At 48.4% G+C, this 20,673-nt stretch overlaps 2 protein-coding genes and 1 long non-coding RNA gene across 3 annotated transcripts in view; all 3 read right to left on the bottom strand.

Moving 5' to 3' along the window:
- ST6GALNAC1 (ST6 N-acetylgalactosaminide alpha-2,6-sialyltransferase 1) overlaps positions 1–5,997 on the bottom strand; it is an 11,419-nt gene extending 5,422 nt beyond the window's left edge. Inside the window, 3 exon segments of the mRNA XM_011362076.1 lie at positions 930–939; positions 3,918–4,009; positions 5,962–5,997. Of these exon segments, the coding sequence (XP_011360378.1) occupies positions 930–939; positions 3,918–4,009; positions 5,962–5,997 (138 nt within the window).
- A 3,512-nt stretch (positions 5,998–9,509) lies between these two features.
- On the bottom strand, positions 9,510–14,576 carry LOC111741055. The gene is made up of 2 exons (XR_002780850.1): positions 14,271–14,576; positions 9,510–10,931 (listed from the first exon to the last, which is right to left on the bottom strand). It is a non-coding gene; the product is annotated as an uncharacterized LOC111741055 (long non-coding RNA).
- A 4,147-nt stretch (positions 14,577–18,723) lies between these two features.
- MXRA7 (matrix remodeling associated 7) overlaps positions 18,724–20,673 on the bottom strand; it is a 13,864-nt gene continuing 11,914 nt past the window's right edge. The window contains exons 4-5 of the mRNA XM_023531627.1: positions 19,579–19,689; positions 18,724–19,406 (exon numbers count right to left, since the gene is read on the bottom strand). Of these exons, the coding sequence (XP_023387395.1) occupies positions 19,289–19,406; positions 19,579–19,689 (229 nt within the window). The 3' untranslated portion in view covers positions 18,724–19,288. The remainder of the gene's footprint in view (positions 19,407–19,578; positions 19,690–20,673) is intronic.

Here is a 20,673-nt window from a genome sequence, read left to right on the forward strand (position 1 = left end):
GCCTGGGCACGGGCCTCACTCCGCTCCCCTTTAAACTGAAAACCGAGCTTAAGCTCCAAGGGCAAAACAAAAGCCCAGGTGTTACCTCCATCTAGTAAACAGCTCTCCTTACTCAGCCACCACTCTTGGTGGATTCGGCCCCGCCCCCGGACCTCAAGAGGCCGACAGAAGTTTTGCTTCCCAGCTTCAAGCACCTGACCTGGCTGTGATCCTGGTGGCCTTCCGCATTCCACATCTCAGGCATGCAGCACGGACAGCTGGCCATCCGCCTGGCAGTCGCCTCGGCCCTGAGAGCTGCAGCACGAGGCGCCTCTCTCTGCATCCTGATCTAGGACTGCTGGGCCTGCAGATGCTAAGACTTACTGATGACTCGTTTACATTTCACAGGAAGTAGCAGCAGTGACCCAGGCAGTGACAAGATTGTGTCCTTATGTTCCAGTTTAATTCCCTAGAATTAAATATGCCTACGATTGCTAGGGATGCGGGTGTTTATACAAGCATCACCTATTCTCAGGTATGGTGTTTACCGAATGCTCAAACTTCTTCTGTCTATACGCTGGGCGCCTTGCATTCACCTCGGCTAGACTCTGTGTGACCCTGAACATATACACCACGGGCTTTGCTGAGCTGGGCTGGGGGGATCTTTTATCTATTAAGAACCTCTAGTTCAGAGAGACAGTCAAATCCATCACAGATCACATTTAAGCAAAAAAAAAAATTTTTTTTAATTTCATAATTCTGATCTATTTGGGAGGTGAAAATAAAAAATATTGCACTTTTAAAAATAAATGCATCATTAGCAGGGACCACACAGCTCTAGTCGATAAATGAAACAAATCTAGTCGATAAATGAAACAAGGTCTAGTCAATAAATGAAAAGAATAATTACCTGGCACCCTCCTCTCTCTAAATTCTTAAATACGCATCACCGGGGGGAACCTGGACACAAAGAAATGGCAAAAGGTTTCAAGTTCACCTGTGCCTGAAGCCATGGAGAAACTGCTGGCAAGAGAAAAGGACTTCCCCAGGAACACAGTCTCGAGATAATCGAGGGGGTGTCACACAGTGAACGAGTTGTCCAAATCGAAATTTAGCAATATACCCCCAATCAAAGGTCACTAAGAAAGCCAGTAGGAGTAGAAGATTATTTCATCAGGAATAAGAAAAGAGCCCCAAAGACCCCATTAGTCCCCTAATTCATTCTGTACCGAATGCTGTTCTATGGTACAGACACTGGGAGAGGCTCTAGGCCACCCCCAAATCTTCTCCCGGGAAAAGAGAGAAGAGTGAAGGATGGAATGGGGTGGGCAGCCCTCCCTGTTCTCTGCTGGAGCTGGAGGCACTCCTGAGAAACTGTGCAGAGTCCCACAGCCTTGGTGGCATTTGTCACTTCCAGCCAGGCATTCATCATTTCTGCTTCCTGATGACACTGTTAGTGACACTGCAAGTCGAGCCAGTCTCGTGCGAGGTGAGATGAGGGGCAGCCATCTGGTGTGCTGCGGTGGTCACCTACCCATACCCAAACGACCCGAACTCCACTGGCTCTACTCAAGCATCGAACTCGGGTCTGAGAGAAAACAAACTTCTTGGCACTTGGCAAATGGGCAACAGAGAATACTTGAGGGGAAAAAAGCCTGGTAGGGTTCTAGCCCCGCCTGGCCACAAACTAGCCAGCCGTGTGATCCTGGTCGAGTCACAGAATATGTTGAGCCTCTGTTTTCTCATCCATCGAATGAGGATCTGAATACCCGTCTCACAAAACTGCTGGAAGGATTTTACGAGCCCACATATAAAAGGCCCTTTGCAAAATACCATGTTGTGCAGATGTAGGCGAGTCGGATTGGGTCAGGCGCTAATGCCGTGTGACACATGGGGACAGTTAGACTCCCCATCAGCTTTCCTTGGGGTTCACGTATCCATCCAGAGATGAAAATCTAAAGGCGTGACAGGCTTCAAGGCCACGGGGGAACTATATTTCACTTACAGCAATTAATCACTTGACTGGGAAATCAAGAAAGAGCAGATAGGCACGTGACTTACATATAAGGCAGGAAGGGACCAAGAGGAAGAACAGAGAGAAGGTGAAGCTCTTGCCTTGGGAATCAGGATCCCGGAGCAGGGAGAAGACACGGGATGGCTCTGTTTTTTATGGCAGCCTTGTAATACTACTCGACTTAAGAATATGAAATACATATTTGCACGTTACTTAATAAAAATAAAAAATTAAATGGAAAAACTCTGGAAACTAAATGGGCCATCTCATTGGAAATTCTGCGAGAATTTGAAAACACGATGCAACATTTATTCCGCAAATATTTACTGAGCGGTAATCATACGCCAGGCATTTAGAAGTATCCGTGAGTGATTAAAGATGGAAAAGCTATGGCCACCGATTTGGAGAAGCCCGAGAACTAGCAGGGGGACAGACGTGGATATAAATAGCTCCGATAAAGTGTCACGGGAAAATGATATTAGTTACACACGTGGCAGACTAGCTATGACCTAGGGGGACAGGTCAGTACGGAGGTGGCGCTGAAATAAGTCTTTTGCTCCTGAGTCGTTCTTCAGAAATGAACTTTCCTGATTTCTTTTTCCTCTTATAAAATCAATGCATGCTCATTACCTTTGAAACAGCAGAAAATGGACATAAGCATAATAGGTTATCAACCTGTGGTAGCAATAGCATCCCCTCAAAGAATCTGCCGCTGGCACGTGGACATCCAGACCCCTCTGCGCACAACGGTATGTGGAAAGTGAGTGCCAATCCAAGCGTCGGTGGATGGGGACTGGCAGTGTAAGTTGTAATGCCGTCTATGGAACGTTATACGGCCACTAAAAAGATGTACCACGGGGAAGGATGCCCGTGATCTAGTGTCGATTTAAAAATTCAACATGCGGAATAATGTGGATAGTGTGATATCTATCTATCATCTACCTACCTACCGACCCATTAATCCAGCTATTGTAAGGGCTTATATAACATAAGGCAAAGACACAGGTTATGGAACCAAAACCCCTGGGTTTGAATCCTGGCCCCACGACTTCCCCGCAGGGTGAACGTGGGTGATTCGCTGAAGCCCTCTGTGTCTCGGGAGACTCAGCATCATAAGAATTAGTGAGTTAATACACATAAAGCGCTTAGAATAGCGCCTGGCATGTGGTGACGTTAGAGGTGTTAGCTACAATAATAATAATTATATATACACCAAAGTACTAAGCGTGGGCAGAGATGGGGTGTAATGGAGAGACTCTCACTTCTTGCTTCACTTTTCTGTGTTTTTTTCGACGTTATGAGACCATGTATTACTTTCAAATTTTAAGAACGGTGAAACAAAATCATTCCAAAATATCGAGTCAGGAAAGAAAGGGGTCTCTCACGGCTGGGGATGTATTCATCTATAAAAAAACTGATTTAGAAGGAGTAACTTGGGGCCCAGAATTAAGCTGTCTCCCTAAGCAAGGACTCCCGTTTCACTGACAGACCTCTCAGGGAAAGTATGGTTTTGAAGTGAATGTTACTCACAGCATAAATCTTTTGCCGAAGGACACAGAGAATGGCATGTAAGAACTGACTTCAAAGCTGCTCATGACTCACGGTCCCAGGGGGCAATTGGTCTTGTTTTCCATCCCTGCCTTCCAGAACCCGGTCCGGTAGGTCTCAAACTCCCGCCAGGGTTTCCTCTGACCACAAGTCCCGTGGCATCCGAGACACTATGGTGTCCCCATTCCCATCACGTCCACGTCCCCCAAGCCTCCTCTTGGGTCTCCATTGCCAGTGGTTCCGGACCACGTAGATGGTCCCTGACACCCTCTCGTGGACCCAGCGGCATCTCAGGATTCTCCAGGGTTCCCTGGGCTATTGGTTTTCAATTTCCTCTAATAAATGATGACGAGCGTGGATGTGGTCAGGACCTTACCTGGTGGGCTTGGTGTCAGGCCCCTTAATAAAGGAGGGAAGGATAACGAGGAAGAAGAACAGCACGGCCAGAAGCAAGAGCCATCGAACAGCCTGGCCCAGACGAGTGAGTCTCCACAGGTAGGACCTCCTGGTGGCGGGTCAGGCCCTCGGGAAAATTCTGCATATCCTGGGGCTTTGATGCGGACTGCAGAGAGCAAGTGCCGGGGTCCCCTGGCCCAGGAGTGCACACCCGTTATCTTCACGGGAGCCACGCTGAGTCGATTGTGTCTGCCACAGAGAGGAGGAGCCGCCTGCGCTGCCTTATGAAGGTTTGTAGGCTGACGTGGCTCGAAGGAAAAGCTCTTTTGTTTGGACAGGTTCTTCTTCCTTTCCCTTGTCTCTGGAGCCGGTTTCTGAAGATGGAAGTGCATGAGAAATGGACCCACGCTACATGGAACCTCACTTTCACCAGGTTCCGGCCCCCCGGGGGACCCCGGACAGGTGCAGGGGCTGGAAGAGCCTTACTCAGCCTCCGTGCGCACCGTGAGTTTTATAAGAAAAATACGGGGAGCCCATCAGGTTGGAGGACCCCCCCCTCCGGCCGTCTTTCCCTAAAAGACCAGTGTGCGACCGTGAGAATGTCTCAGTAGTGGAGCAGTAGTTGTCAATCTTGGGGACACGTGGGAGCCACCCGGAAGTGTTCAAACATCCGAATGCCCAGGCTGCACCCCGACCGACCAATTAAATGAGAATCTCGGGGGATAGGGGTTTTTCCAGGCCCTTTTTCAGTTCCCAGGTGAGTCTGACGCATGGCCGATTTGATTACTACTGATTTACAGGTATCGGGGGCTTGTCAGAATCTGCACAAAGAACATACACTTTGTGAATTTTCCACAGAGTTCTGTGATCTGCTACCTTCCTACTGTGACCGTGGGCAAATGACAAACTCCCTGCCTCATCTACAGATAAAAAAAGCGAGGCGAGGTGGCATCCACCTCGTAGGGTTATTATGAAGATGCCGTGGAAGGGCAGGCGCCTGCCATTCTGTCCGGCCTTGTCATCTGAAGTCATGACCGTGACAACCATGACCCACACACGTAGGGCACGCTCTGAGCCAGGCACTGTGGAATGCTTCGCCTGCACGAAGGCAGACCTCACAGCCCCTCCAGGAGCTGGGCGCCGGTCACGGACCCGATTTTACAGATGGGAAAGTCGCCTCTGCGAGCAGGCAGCTGGCCCAAGATCACAAAGTGAGATGCTGGCTCAGGGACCAGATCCAGCCGACCCGAAGGCTGTGTTCTTACCCAAAGCACAGAAGTGCTCCTGAGAAATCATTAACTCTGCCTTAATATGGAAAACAAAACAAAAGAAAACATATATATAATGCTTGGAGTGAATGGACAACTCACAAATGACATCGAGATCAGCTGCAGGGGACAGAACATGCAGAGGAGCGGGAGGTTGCTGACATTGCTTACAGTACGTGGACCAGGGGACGTGAAACAGGGGTTTTCCAGCAGCTCTGAAGTGTGGGGAGCTGGGTCCGCTGCTCGCACATGGCAGTGAATGCACAGCTTCTAATTCCAGACCCAAAGTCCTTGGCCTTCACCTAGGTAACAACAATAAATGCTTAAACAACCTTCCCAGGGAGGATGAAAAGGGTAAGAACATGCCTCTGAGCGGTGGAAAGTAATCCAGACAACCGAAATAGGCTTCCTTTATCCCCCGCCGTGCGCCATTAACTCACGCCAGACCAGGGGACAGGCTGCGAGCTAGGAAGACACCTCTCCTGATATTGGTTCCGTCTCTGAGCCTCGCCCTCACCCTCACCCCCAGAGCACACCTAAGCCAGCAGCGCTCACAAACGGACTCATAAACATCTCCTGAATAGACCTGAGCCAAGTCATAACTCTGTCTGCACTGACCCTGTGCCTCGAGTTCGCACACACGTGGCACCAGCAGTTACCCTCTGGCCCGGTGCCTGTCTGCAATGCTAGGAAGCGGGAAGGCGTTTTTCACCCACAGCACTGGTTTCACTAAACGAAGCATCTTTTTCATCTCACCTCGTGTTTGAAGAAGACACAGGCCGTGTGTTGCATCTAAGCGCCACATGGCGTGGAGATCTAGCTAAGCGGCTGAGTGCGAGCTGAGACACAGTCTGTGCCTCTTGCCACCTCAAACAAAGGTGGGTTAAACTGAGAGTTCTTGAAGCCAACTAGTGGGACAGGATAATCCGAAGTTCCTGGTTGTCAGGGGCCAGCCCAGTGCTGCCATTGTGTGCACCTGGGCAGAAAGTGAGATCCAGATTTTAGAGGAAAAAGACTAATAGTTTTTCAAACATCATCACGATTTTTGTGTTTGGTTAGATTTACTGTCTTCTTTTTAAACTAAAGCTTCTGACTTTAGTCAGCCGTAAGATCATGACTCTCATATAGACCTGAAACGTGAAAACGTGTTAACGATATTATTCTACTCACGAGCGACATAATAACCAGGCAGATGTAATAACCGACTCCAAAGAGAAATGTCGCAGCACAAAAACGAACACAGAGGAAGGATTAGGAGATTGAATTGCAAATGGGGGCAAAACTGGTTTTTCCCCAGGGAGGAAGGACATCACAGACAGGCTTTGCACATCCATCCAAAACCTACAATTTACAGGGCTGTAAAATGGCTCAAAGGGGCTGAAACCGGTCAACCCGGAGGGCCGTCCTCTGGGCGATGCGTACTTTTCCATGGAGACATCACCGTTTCTCTAGAATGAGGATGCCCTGGGATCAGTCCAGGACTGGAACTCTTGAAACGTGTCAGCCATCGGCTTCTCTGTCAGAAGACACGCTTGATGATTTAGAGGAGGCTGGATTAAATGGAAAGAACTCCAACTTTCCAGAAGTCGGCTCGTCAGAGGTAACCCACGGGAAACTCATTCAGTGTCCCATGGTGTGGCCTGTCTTTATATATCATATAGTTCATGCACCTAAATGTACGATTCGGTGAATTTTCGTTGTGCAATTGGATTGTGCAATGAGTTTACAGAGCATGCAACCATCGCCATAATCCAACTTTAAAACATTCTCTTTATCCCCCCAAAGAAACCTTGTGCCCATCATCAGGCCCCTCCCCAGCTCGCTTCCTTCCCCGCTCAGCCGTAGGCAGCCACCAATCTGTGTTCTGTCTCTATAGATTTGCCAGTTCTGGATATTTCATGTAAATGGGGTCATAGATTACGTGGTCTCCTGTGACTGGCATGTTTTCAAGGTTCATCCATGCTGTAGCATGAGTCAATACTTCATTCCTTTTTATTGATAAATAATAATATTCCATTGTGTGGATAGACTGCATTTTGTTTTTCTATTTACCCGTTTGTGGACATTTGGGTTGTCTCTGCATTTGGCTATTAGATATAATGCTGCTGCGAGCATTGAAGTACAAATTTTTGCGTGAATATATGTGTTCACTTCTGTAGATACCTAGGAGTATAATTACTGAATTACAGTCAATTCTATGCTTAAATTTTTGAGGAACTGCTAAAGTACTTCTCGGAGCGGCTGCCCATTTTGCTTTCCCATCAGCAATACCTGAAGGATTAAATTTCCACATTCTCACCAAAATTTATTGTCTTTTTGTGAACTGGCATGCTGTGGTTTTGTGTTTTGCTGATGGCTAATGTTGTTGGACGTCTCTTAATATACTTATTAGCCATTGACATATCGTCTTTGAAGAGCTGTCTAGTTAAATCTTTTGACCATATTTTAGTTGGTTTATTCATCTTTTTATTATTGAGTTTTAAGAGTTCTGTACATATTCTGGATAAAAGCCCCTTATTAGATATATGATTTGCAAATATTTTCTCTCAGTTTGTGGGTCGTCTTTTCATTTTCTTGATGGTGTCTTTTTTAGCACAAACATTTAAAATCGTGATAGAGTCTTAATTTATCAAACTCATTTCTCGCATGTGCTTTTGGCGTCATCGCTTTGCCTACCCCAGGGTCATTCTCTATGGCTTTTCTGTTCTGAATTTCATTTATCTCCACTCTGATTTTTATCATTTCCTTTCTTCTACGCGATCGTTTTGTATCCTAAAATGGAAGGTTAGTGTGTGTGTGTGTGTGTGTGTGTGTGTGTGTGTGTGTGTAGATAGTTCTTTTTTTAAACATAGGATTCACATTTCCCTTTAAGCATTTTGCTGCAGTCCATCATTGCTGACTTTTGTTTTCATTTATCTCAAAATATTTTCTAATTTTCCCTTGTGACTTCTCTCGTTTTTTTTTTTTTAGGAGTGTTAATTCCCACATATTTGTATATTCCCCAAATATCTCTCTACCATTATCTTTTAATTTAATTCCTTGTGTTTGGAAAGCATAGTTTGTATGATTTTAATCCTCATAAATCTATTGAGGTTTATGGCTTAGCATATGGTCTGTTCTAAAAAATATTCCATGTGCACATAAGAATGTGTATTCTGCTGTTGCTGGGTGTCTGTTAGGGGCAGTTTGAGCTGGTTTATAATCTTCTCTGTTCCTGTTGATTTTCTGCTTAGTAGTTTTATCCATTATTGAAAGTGGGGCACTGAAGTTCCCAACCGTTATTGTTGAATTGTTCACCTCTCCCTTCGATTGTCAGGTTTTCTTATCGCATATATTTTGGAGGTCTGTTGAGTGCCTATGTGTATAAAATTGTTATATTTTCTTGATAGAATGACCTTTTAGTCATTATAAAATGTCCCTCTTTATCTCTAAGAAGGGAGCATCAAGAAGACTAGTCGGATAAGAGGAGAGCAGCCCCACTACTCCTACAACAGCCACAAGAAACATAGAATATTTTCATACTTTCATTTTCAGCCAATTTGCATCTTTGAATCTACATTGACCTCCTGGGTCCTTTGTGCCACGCTGCCTTTTATGTGGCGGTAGAATATTCCATTTAAACCGAGTCTAAAAAGCAGCAGACTAATTACACACAGCTTCCTTTACGCTCGTGGCACAGAATCACTCAGAATTACACACTAAAACACTCGGGAACTCGCTCTCTGCCTTCCAGGCCAGGGGCTAATTCTTACCTGTTGACATCAACGTGCTGCCCTGAATTCAAGCACCATCTGGGTTTGTCACGGCTGCTCCCGTCTCTCTAGCCACACGTCGTTCGTTTTAGAGCACAGACCCTGTTACTGAACGGCCTGCTTCAGACACTCGACGTTAACTGGATCTTTTCTCTACATCTAAAGGAAGATTTGTTTTTGATTTTAAGTTTCAGCATGGCCTTGGCTCTCAGAAATGCACAATTAGCTCCACGTGGCACATGGATGCTTTACAGTGGAGACCTTACCACCTAATTATACAACTGCCACCAAGAAAGGCAATCGTTTGCCAAACCACACCATAAGAACCTTCAGGTGTCTTTGGGAATGAAAGTCCTTTAATTCTGGGGCAGTCCCCTCCCCTTTTGGGCTGGGAAAGCGGTTTTTCTGCCAGCAAGGAGGCTCCTTCTGCCAGCAACGCAGGATACACCTCACCTGCCTCCCCATCTCTGTAATTATACCCTGCCACTATTTTGCTGTAGAACCTTGAGCAAATCTTTCATGATTATAATAATAGTTCACAAGAGCACAGACTCCGTCCTAAGCACTTATATGTATGTATTTTTTTATTTCTGAGAACAGCTCAATGAAGGTAGTTAAAATCTCCTTTTTACAGAAGGGAGTAACACATTTAGGCATTTAGTAAGTGTGTGATAAATCAGTTGAGTAAAAACAAAACAGGTGTTAATACCAGATAAGTCATTTTTCACCCCAGACGCCGAGATTAGGTACGAACAAAGAAACCCTCAGCCTAGTCCCAGGAAAGGGCATGGGGACGGAATGGGCTGAGTCCCTCTGGGCCTGCTATTTATGTGGATCGCCAAAACTTCCTCCAAGATAGAATTCCACGTTGGTTACCCGCAGTAACATGGCCATTCCACAAATCTGATTTTCCCTAGGATTATTTTCATGGTACACTAAACTTTCTCATCCCTAGACCCTTAACAAGGACTCATGAGGCGGCAAAGGGCAAGGAAGGATATTAAAGAGTCTCGTATTTGATATACTTGTACATCTGATAGGCCTCTAAACTAGGAGGATGTCTATGAGCGAGAAGAGACCCCTTCACACGTCCCATCTGAGCCAGGCCCAATAAAAAGTGCTGTTTCTCTAAACTCCTAAAAGATCAGCATATTTTTGCCAATAGTTGAATTTTCACTAACCTTTTTCCCAGGTTCGATTTCAACTGAGACCCTCAAATAGACCTGTATCCTGCAAATGGAAAAACTGTGCTTCCTTTAAAGCGTCTAAGTAGGGGATGGTGTACTGCCCACACCAATGGGTCACGGTGGCTGAAAGGACGAAAAGGGACACGAGCTTCGAGGAGTGGCCAAAATCCAGCTTCTTGCCACACAGGCTAAGACACTGATTGAGATGTTCCATGTTGTTCCAGAACGATGGCTAAGATTCAAAACTGAGAACAAAAGATGCCAAGTGGCTGTGGGTGGGGATGAGAATGCCAACAGGGCCACTTGTGAAAAGGGGCCCCTGGCGCCACCTGTTTGCTGAGCTGCAGTGTCTGAAAACTTAGAAGCCAAACGTGCAGGTTCCACACGGTAGGGACGCCTCATTTCGTCCTCTGACTTCAGACTTCTCACTTCCCTGGAAGTTGTGGCCCCAGGGACGGTGAGCTGGCAGGAATCTAGGACCCAGGACTGCATGTCACTTAGGAATTTCTTTCAGAGGATTCAGCGGGATGAGAGGGAGGCTTGCTGATAGAAAGAGCAACCATTCCCCATGAGTCAGGGACCCTCTCAGCACGGCAGGACGATCTCTGCCAAGAACGGTCGCCTCCGGGGATGAGCAGATGTGCTGGACGGCCTGAGATAAAGCAAGTCTTCCGTGGTACCATGTGTTTATTGCTTAATTATCAGTGGAATTCAGTTTTATCGGTCGCCTTATGTTCTGACACTTCTTTGACAGCCTCCTGATGTCCCAGTTCTGTGTTTGCATTTCCTGTGAGCAAATCAATAATTTAGATAAGAAGAAACAAATAAACATCCCCAGCCATAAAATACAGTCTGTCATAAAAAATGAGTAGGAAAACAACTCAGGGATGATACTGGATGAGCTACACTCAAAGCCACTCCAGTAGACAAAGGCCACACATCCCCCTGATTTCCCTAGTTGGAAAAACTAGTCCACAAAGACCATCCTGAAACTGCCACTCCCCGAGATGAGGGGGTCACAGTTGGAGAGACAGGTGTTCCTCGTCCCTATCAACAGCAGCAGCAGCAGAATTCAGCTCTTATTTCTAAATATCATTTCCCAATTTAAAAAAAAAAACAGGGTTCTTTGGAGAAATGGCTGATTGAGAACAGGAAATGTACAGTAATCTTCCCGCCCCTTATCTGCGGTGAGGGGTCCATGCTCCAGGAACCCCCAGTCCTTGTGTGCAGCACCCCTGGAGGGAGCAGTCCTCGGCAGTACATGCAGCTGCGTGTCCCATCTTCGTTCCAGCCTCTCAAGGCTCCTTGGGGCAGAGGCGGCCGCCTGGATTTCCCACCAGGGATGGGGGATTTTGTCCCCCACTGTCGGCCCCTATGAAGGAGTGGGCCCCTGCCTGTGGCAGCCGGCTTCCGACGACTGACAGACAAGGGAGTATAAAGGCCTGGTCCTCACCCGCAGGGGCTCTGAAGGGCCATCCCATCGTCAACACTTTCCCCAGCATCTGCCAGGACTTCTGCTGAGGTGGTGTGGCAGCTGGCTCTTCCCTGGGCCCAGCCCTGCCCCCTCCCGCCCTGCCCCAGGAGCTGACCCCAGGGGCTCTTCCTCATGAACCTCTGCCCATCTCCACTTCAGAGTTGGCTTCCTGGCGACCTGACCTGCCACACACCACTTTTCTCACAAGGACTGAACTGCACAGAACGTAATGTTCTTATCACAGTGCCAGGTACAAGCACAAAATAAATATTAGCTGTTAGTACACATCCAAGGCATGTCTTTTTCCCCTTGTGGTTACAGATGAAAAAGAAAATCCTCTCACGAGACCAAAGGAGGTAACTGCAGTATGTGCTCGTGTTGCTATTTTGACTGGAATGTCACAAAAACAAAGACTATAGACATCAGCTTATTGAGGCATAATTCACAGAGCACAAAATTCATCTGTTTAAAGCACGCGGTTCAATGGCTTTTATGTATTCACAGTCGGTCAAACATCACTGCAATCGATTCTAGAATGCTCCCATGTTCCCCAAAATACCCTGTACTCGTTTGCAGTCTCTCTTTCCCCTTCACCCAACCCCCAGCCCGAGGCAACCACTAATCTATTTTCTGTGTCTTTAAATATGCCTACTCAGTGCATCGCATATAAATGGAATCATACACTATGTGGTCTTTTGCATCTGGCTTCTTTGCATGTTTCAAGGTTCATGCATGCTGTAGCATGTAAGTACTTCATTCTTTTTCATTGCTGAATAATGTTCCATTATAGGGATATGCCACATTGTATTTACCCATCCATCGGTTGGTGGACAAGTGGGTTTTTTCCATCTTTTAGCTGTTATGAATAATGCTGCTATCAACGTTCACGCATCACTTTTTCTGTGGACATGTTTTTTCCCAGCTTTACTGAGATATAATTGACGTATAATATCGTGGAATTCAAGGTGTACAATGCATTGATTTAATACACTTCTACACTGTGAAATGATTTCTACCACGCTGACAGCTAACACCTCCATCGTATCACATAACTATCTTTTTGTGTGTGTGTGGTGAGTATGGACATGTTTTCATTTCACTTGGGCATCCATCTACCCAGGAGTAGAATTGTTGGGTCTCATGGCAATTCTTGGTTTAGTCTTTGGAGAAACTGCCAGTTTTCCAAAGCGGCTGCACTATTTTACATTCGCATCCAGAGTGTGTGAGGATTCCAACTTCCCCACATTATCACCGACAGTTATTACTGCCTTTTTTTAATATGGCCATCCTAGTGGCTGTGAAGTGGTGTCTCATGCTGGTTTGATTTGCATTTCATTTGCACGTTGAACAGCTTTTTATGTGCTTATTGGCCACTTGTATACCTTCTTTGCAGAAATGTTATTCAGATCCATTGCTCTTTTAAAAATTGAGTTATCTTCAATTTTTTTTTTTGAGTCTTTTCTTCTTCTGTAAAAGGAATGTCACGTCCTTCACAGAGCTGTTTTAAAGATTTATGAGAGAATGCTAGCAAGGCACACAGCGCTCTGCTATAGCCTGCATTCTGAAAAGTTAGTGAATCTTCACCTCGCCTTGCCTCAAAAGTAGAAACCAAGTCGAGTTCATTTTGCAATACATCATCCAGCACAGTGCTTTGCGTGAAGACAGGCTCAATAGATGTCTGAAAAGCATGATGCGCCAATTCACACGACTCAATATGCAAATGTGAATCCTATGTGCTTTGCCCCCTTGCTCCCATTTCTTTCAATGAATCTTTTCTCTCTGGAACAATTTTCTTAATTTTATTCCCTTGCCAGCTGCCTCCTCGCCTGAAATTTAACTTGCAATGTCATTGGAGCTGATTTCAAGAGAACAAAAGACATCACCTAACACAGTTCTGAGGTGAATATGCTCAATCTTTGAAGGAGCTAAATGACTGAGCCTGCCAGAATAACCTGTCCCCTTCGGAGGGTGCAACAAAAAGTAATTAAAGTACTTAAAGGAGAAAAATGAGATCCCGCCCACCGCCCCGCCGCCGAAAAACCCTGATTGCAGCCTGGCAGTTATTGAACATAGTTCAGTAACCCCCCATGACCCAGCCTGATCTGAGGCATGACCCCCTTTTTCATTTATGGAGGACCCAGGCCCCCGCTCAGGCCCAAAGAGTCGAGGTTGGTGGTACCCCGCCCCAGGACGGCAGAGCCTCCCATGGGCTGGATCTGGGTGGCAGAATAGAAACAATTTGATCATTCGAGCCAAGTGGTGAGTCCACCTTGATTTCAGACTTAGTGGTGCTTTGGTGGACCCCAGCTTCAGGGTCTGGGGCATAACGCGACAGAGCAAGCGCGAATGAGGGAAAGTGTGACTCACTGGCCTTGCACCTTCTTAAAAATCAACCCAATACCAAAGACTCCAGGGTGAGAAAGTGAGTGCGCGCAGTTGCCCCGTCAGAAGGATCTGCTAGATTTGGCCTTAGGCGCGGGAATAACGGGAATGTGTAAAACAAGGGAGGGAAGGAGTGTTGCATTCAGCTGTAGGGCAGTGGTCTGAGACCCCAGGCCACTCTCTCATGCCCGCTAGGACGGGCCCGGGGAGTGCTGGGGGAAGAGGGTGAAGATGGTGGAATCCTGGGGTACCGGGACGACTAGAATTCACCTGCGGAGACCAGCAGGGCGCAGAGCTCAGCGGCACTCTGGGCTTCCGTAGGGAACGACGAGTCCGCCCCAAGCAGGACGGATCGCCAGGCCGCACCCCCACGCGGCAGGGCATGTCGCTTTGGGGACGGACCTCCAGACTGGATTCGAGGAAGGGCGGCGGCCTGGGTGGGCTGGGCTCGGGCTCTAAGGCAAGACCAGGGGCGCGGACCCGGCCGTGTCACCAATCACGGGACCCGAAGCCCCAACACCCGGCAGCCTCTGCGGCCGAGGCGCGAGACGGGGACCTCGCGTGGACCGGCCGGGCCATCCCGCGCTCCTCATTGGACAAAGGCCCGTGTCAATCACTGAGAAAACGCGACTGGACGAGACCGGACATCCGGGACGTCCCATCTCGGAGCGAGGCGAGCTCGGGGGCGGGGGATAACGATGGAAGGGTGCGGTACCCAATGGAAGGCAAGAGCTTCGTCTTCGCAGAAGATTGGCAGATGCTCGAACCACTGAGACGCCGCGGAGGGATACGGCCCGTGGCCAGTGATGGGTCTAACTTGCGATTCCGTTGTGTGTCCGTGTGTGTGTGTGTGTGTGTGTGTCCGTGTGTGTATGTGTGTCCGTCCGTGTGTGCGTGTCCGTGTGTGTGTGCGCGCGTGTGTCTCCTTTCCGTTTAGAAAGCGGGAGCTTAGTTAACGCGGAAATGGAGTTGTGCTGCGCACGACGGTCTTTTTTTCTAATAAGCATTTTGGCTTTCAGCGAAGGCTGCCCGATTTGGTAGGCTTTTCCTGGAATTACCCACATTCCCTGGACTCCTATGCAGGATCAGGGCAGGACGATAACCGGCGCTGCGCCGGGAATAATCGCCCAAATAATCAGAAATGTGGCTGTTGAGTTAAAGCTAAGCTTGATGGATGGTAGTCAATGGAAAACAGGCAGAAACAGAAACGAACAGTTTACAGGAAATAAATTTGAGGAGCCCTTAAACATCGAATGGATGCCCAACCTTTTAAGAAAAATGCAAAGTAAAACCCCTGAGCTAACATTTCTGACCCGTGTAATTGATAATAACCCGAAGTTTGACTAGGTGCTCCGTTAAGGTCAGTGCAGAAACGCTCTCTCATGTTGCTGGTGGACTGCAAATTGGTATAACTCGGGTGTGGATTGGGGAAGTAATATCTTGACAAAATAACGTGAATTTTGTACGTGTGTGTGTGTGTGTGTGTGTGTGAATTTACCTTTAACCCAGCAGTTTATTTTCAGGACTCTGTACTGAAAATGCACTTTCACAAATAGGAAACGACAGGTGCACAAAGTTTTATTGTGGTCGTATTTGAATTAGCAAAAGGTTGGAAACAAAGCAAGTGTCCATTGGTGGGAGAATGGCTGAATAAGCCCGCGGGACATCAGGACTGTAACATTATACAGCAGACTTTGCAGCATTAAATAGAACGAGGAAGCCAGTGGTATTGTTTATGGAGTGATCTCTAGAGACAGTGTATATAGGCTGCTGCCTTTAGCAAAAAGAAACACTGAAGGCCAAAGCCAAAACTAATTCAAATGGTTTATTCCTAAAGAGTAGAGCTGGTGGTGGTGATGGAGAATCTGGTGGAAGCCTCAGAGGGAGAAATAGAATAATAGCAATAATAAAACAAAAGACCACAAAACAAAAATCTATTGACAGTGGGAGTTTGCCGAGCTTGGCCATTGTTCTCCAGGGACCCAGTTCTAGACCCTGGATGGACAGGCATGCTTGGCTGAGTGGACCTCAAGTTATTTTTAATGTAGCCTCGGTGTTGCCTGGTCTAAGGATTTCTGGCACACTGCCGCTCTCCGGGCTTCCTCGAGGAGGTGAGGGGGCGGGGAAATGTATAAATGACTTTTACCTATTTCAAGATTATATAAACTTTCCTTCTGCAGTGAGGAGTAGAGCCTGGACATGGATCCTAGATAGGATGGTGGGGCCAAATGGATGATGTGGGTGTCTGCCGTGCCAAGCACCCCTGCAGCTGTGGCTCAAGCAGAGGCAGAGCCTCTCGCTGCTGTTCGTTGGCAGCGCCTGATTCCACGTGCACGACGCTATGGCCTTTGGAAGGCGTGAGGCCTGGTCTGCCTGGACCTAGCCATGCGTACGTCTGCCAGGCCCAGGCTGCTGCCCGGATGATAAGCTTAGGCTTTGTCAAAATACGAGCCCAGGGAGGTCCTTTGGACGAGTGTATGTTCTTATCATCCAACTGGGAGGAACAAAACAACCTCCAAGTGATCTGTTCTTAGGAAAACTACCTTTTCAGATTAAAAAAGAAAATGAAAACAAATACAAAGAGTAGGGGAAAAAAGCACTGTGTGCAGAGTTCACGGCAAGCTCGCCCTCAGGTTTAGGCTACTCTTCAAGCTGCGTAGATTGTACGTTCTCCTCAACATGGCCACTTGGAAAGGCTATCACTTTGAGGACGAGAAGTGAGGAGACACCTAATTTTGTCCAGATAGTGGTGGTTGCAACAGATCCTTTAAGGGAAGGAGGCCCTGAAAAGTCTCTAGCAAGGAGAGTCTGGTAGACAGAAATGCACTGTCCGTGGACGTGGTTTTTAACCCACTGCAGGTGTGTGATGGGTGACAAGCCACTGCTATTTTGTGTGAGCACCTCTGGCTTAGGGCCCCAGGGCGGGGATTGGGGTACAGGGGGCGGGACTGAGGCTCAGACTGGTTCTCATTGCTGGGTGGAGACTGAGTGCTTGAAAGTGTCTGAGTCCCCAGACCCGGAGAGAGTTCCATTCCGACTGGCTTCTGTCAGCTCGGTGGCTCTGGGCCCTGTGTGGCAGTGGCACCTGGTGGTGTCCTGTCTTGGCCTGCCTGCCTGTGGAGGTCTCCCCTCTAGAGTTTGCTCTCCTCCCACCCGCTGCTGCCGTCTCCCCTCACGCTCCCAACACTTGTGAATGAACAGGACGTTTCCTCTTGGTGACAGCTTGAAGGGGAGATGTTATGATTCTGCGTTAAGTTCCTGACATCGACCCCAGGAAACTTCTAAGAATGGTTGGAATCAGCAGATACTTTTTTTTGAAGGCACTCCGATTTTCCTGACCCATAGCAGTACTGTTATCTGGGGGGACATAGGGGTGTCAGTTTGAAATGGGTTTTGTTTTGATAGGACTCTTCCAGCCACAAATGGACTCGAGGGTGTCTCAGGGAGGCAGGTGGGGTGACAGAAATGGTGTAAACAGATGCAGGTTACCTGAGAGCATCAGAGGGCCAGGAGGAGTGTCAGGTACACCGGGCACCAGACACTGTCTTCCAAGTCCCTGCCAGGTAACAGAGTGATCCTGGTGTCTACCCATTACCTACCCGCCCCTGCCCCTTCCTCCCAGAGCCCCACCGGGGTCCAGATAGCCCCTCCTCTAAATGGCCATGTGAGGGGTCTCAGCCAATCACGGCGGGCCCATCGCCTTGCTAGTGACTGAAGGATGGACACATGACAAATTCTGGCCAACTGGGACCTGAAAGAAGGTAGAGAAGGATCTGGACCAGTTCCCTCCTAGAGACACGAGCAAGAGACGAGGACCCCTTTCCCGCTTCTGGATGTGACGCCTGTGTCCCTCTGGTAACCATGAAGAGAGCTGGTCTGCGATAACAGCCCGCAGCGCGAGGAAGACCGAGCTGAGAGAACTGCCCTGGGCCCGACTGCCCTGGGCTGCGCCATTCTGCCTTGGCCTCGCGTGACCTCGCGCTCTCCTTTAAAACAGTTACATTGCTATCTGTTCTCTGCAGTCGGAACATCTTAGCGAGCCAAGTACACCAAAATTCCTTCAGTTTACCTTTCCCATCGCCGTGAGAATTTTGACTCAAATGCCACGAGTCATTTCTTTTTGGTATAATCAGAGCAGAAGGACTCGGGGAAGGAGAGGGAAATGGTGACAGCGGGAGCTACAGTTCTACAGTGCGTGTCGGGAGAGACGGCCCCGCCTTCTGACATGCATTCGGGGGACAGGACATAAAGCAGTGTGAGGGGCTCCCTGGGACCCCCGCAAGAGAACAAACAATTCTGAAATCCTAAAAGTTTAAAAAAAGCAGTGACAAACATAAATTTTTTTAAAAAAAGAAAACATCGACATCCAAATGTAGGACCATAGTCACAGAGAACAGACCCTCCGCCATGCGCCCTGTCAGCAAAGAAGCAAAAAGAATTACAGTGACAGACGGGAGGAGACCTGAGAAAATTCTCGCCAGCAAGAGATGAGGTCAACTGTACTCCCCATTAGCATCAACTTGAGGTGCCTTAAACGCCACTGCTGCTTTTAATTCAGTGCATTGGTTTAGTTTTATTTCAGCAAATAAAAAATATAAGAACTTTATAGGTTCTCCCTTTAGCATATGCTCCCTAACTCAGGGGGCTGTGCATTTTCTTGCCGATGGGGTGATCAGAAACAAGCCCTGGGCAGCACGAAGAACCATTGTTATTTGCATCGTCGTGTGTTCACTGACTCGCAGGAATTTATTGATCTCATGAGGTGTCCCAGACACTGTTCGGTGAGGTCATTTTGGCATTTTATTGAATGCTGCCCGGCAAGGTTATTCTCCAGACAGCTTTAATCTCCCTAAAGGTAGGCACCATGTCGCATATTTTATTTCTCCTGTCTGTAGTGTCTAGCTTAGTTCTAGGTACATTATAAGCACTCAAATAAGTTTCACTCGATTATGTGTGAAGTAATTCTCATGCGTGAATCAAAGGAGCTCTTAGAGGGGCTTAACTCTGATACAGTCGTTTTGTTCCAGGATGAAGGGGAGATTGAATCAGACTTTTTGCTAAAAGAATGCTCCCCGACTGCTTGCTTCCACAGAGTTATGGAAGCTTCCAGAAATCCTCCTAAGGCAGAAAGAGAGAGTACCGTCATTAGACTGGACACGCAGGCCGCAGGACCTGATGGTCCACTTGCCCTCAGCAGCGTGGATCCCTTCCACGCCCTGTGCCGGGGGGCGCTGAGCCCCCAAGCCAGCCCCCGGGGCTGCTGCCTGCCCTGGGTCTGCACAGAAGGCTTAATTTGGATCAGGAGACGGTCTCAGAGGTTCACCTGTGTGTAACAGCGGGAGCCTCACCAGCAGGCAGAAGCTGGAGGACTCAGAGACTGTCTCCTCTAAACTCCAGTCCTGATCCCTGTAATAGGACACATAAATGTCGAGAACTGAGAAAATCCACATCTATGGGTGTAAGATAAAATGAAGCCTGCAAAGGGCAGAAAGTAACAAGGGCTGGGGTCCCGGGTCAGGGCGGAGTCACGGCGCGGCAGCCATGGACATCCCTCTGGGTGGCGGAGGTGGCAGCCTACATGTCGTAGAGCCTGAGCTGCTCCTGCACGTCTCCATCGGACATCTCGCCGAAGGTCTCCTTGTTGTCCTTCATGAGCTTGAAGATGGCCTCCAGCTGCTCTTTCTGAACTCTGTCGAGAAGAAAGGATACAGAGGAGAAAGATGCTCCTACCCAAGGTGCAACAGAGAGAGAGAGATGCTGTGAGCTTCCAGGGCGGTCGGACACCCGTCTCGTGTATTCCAGAATAAGGGGAAAACTAATCCCAAACGAGACCCACTCAAAACACGGGAGCTGGTTCGGCCTAAAAAACTCAACTTGAGGGTTCTAAAAACTGGAGTTCTAAGTCTTAGTTTTGCCCTAGAGATTTGGGGACCCCCGAGTTATCACGGGTTCTCGGTGCTTCCGTTTCCCCTGGAACCTCTTTTTCGTGTTGACGGCACGTCACACAGTCAGGCGGGAGGAAGAAGGGATGTTCTAGTAAGTGGCTGGAGGCCCTACGAAGAAATAGGATAGAAATAGCGCTGGACGAGCCAAAAGTGGAGGGAGGAAAAGCATCATGGGCTGGGAAATAGGGGAAAGGTAGACGTGTACACACGAGGGTGCAAGGGGGAGTGGGGTTTTGCTGCTCAGACAAAGGGGCAACTTCCTGTACTTCGCACAGACACCTTCTGACCAGTGGGGGCCCCGTCCACGTCCCTCCTTCCAGGGACCGGGCCTGGCTGGAGAGAGGCTTTGTTTACTGTACTCAGGCTGAATGGCTGGGTGCTCCCTTATCTTTATGGGGCTTGGCCCTGCCACCTGCCACCTGCCCAGCACAGGACAACTCCCAGGAGCGTAAACACAAAAGCGCAGAGCGAAACCAGCAAAACCAGGCAACGGCGGGGTTCTCGTTGGTTCCACTCTGCTGGGCCACGCCGTGCCATATGCCAGCACCGGCTCACTATTCCGGTTCCAGGCTTCTGCAGGCCCTCCCTGCGCACCACACCCCTGGCTTGGTGCCACCACCTCCATGGGATGTCAGCCAGACAGCAGGTGGGACCTCTCAGCCCCTCCATGCAGCTGGGTCCGCTGTGATGCCTGCAGTTCTGGCGGAGCAGGGCTTCAGCACAGCCCC

The sequence above is a fragment of the Pteropus vampyrus genome, unplaced genomic scaffold, assembly GCF_000151845.1.
Source record: "Pteropus vampyrus isolate Shadow unplaced genomic scaffold, Pvam_2.0 Scaffold72, whole genome shotgun sequence".
In the NCBI taxonomy this organism is placed as follows: Eukaryota; Metazoa; Chordata; class Mammalia; order Chiroptera; family Pteropodidae; genus Pteropus; species Pteropus vampyrus.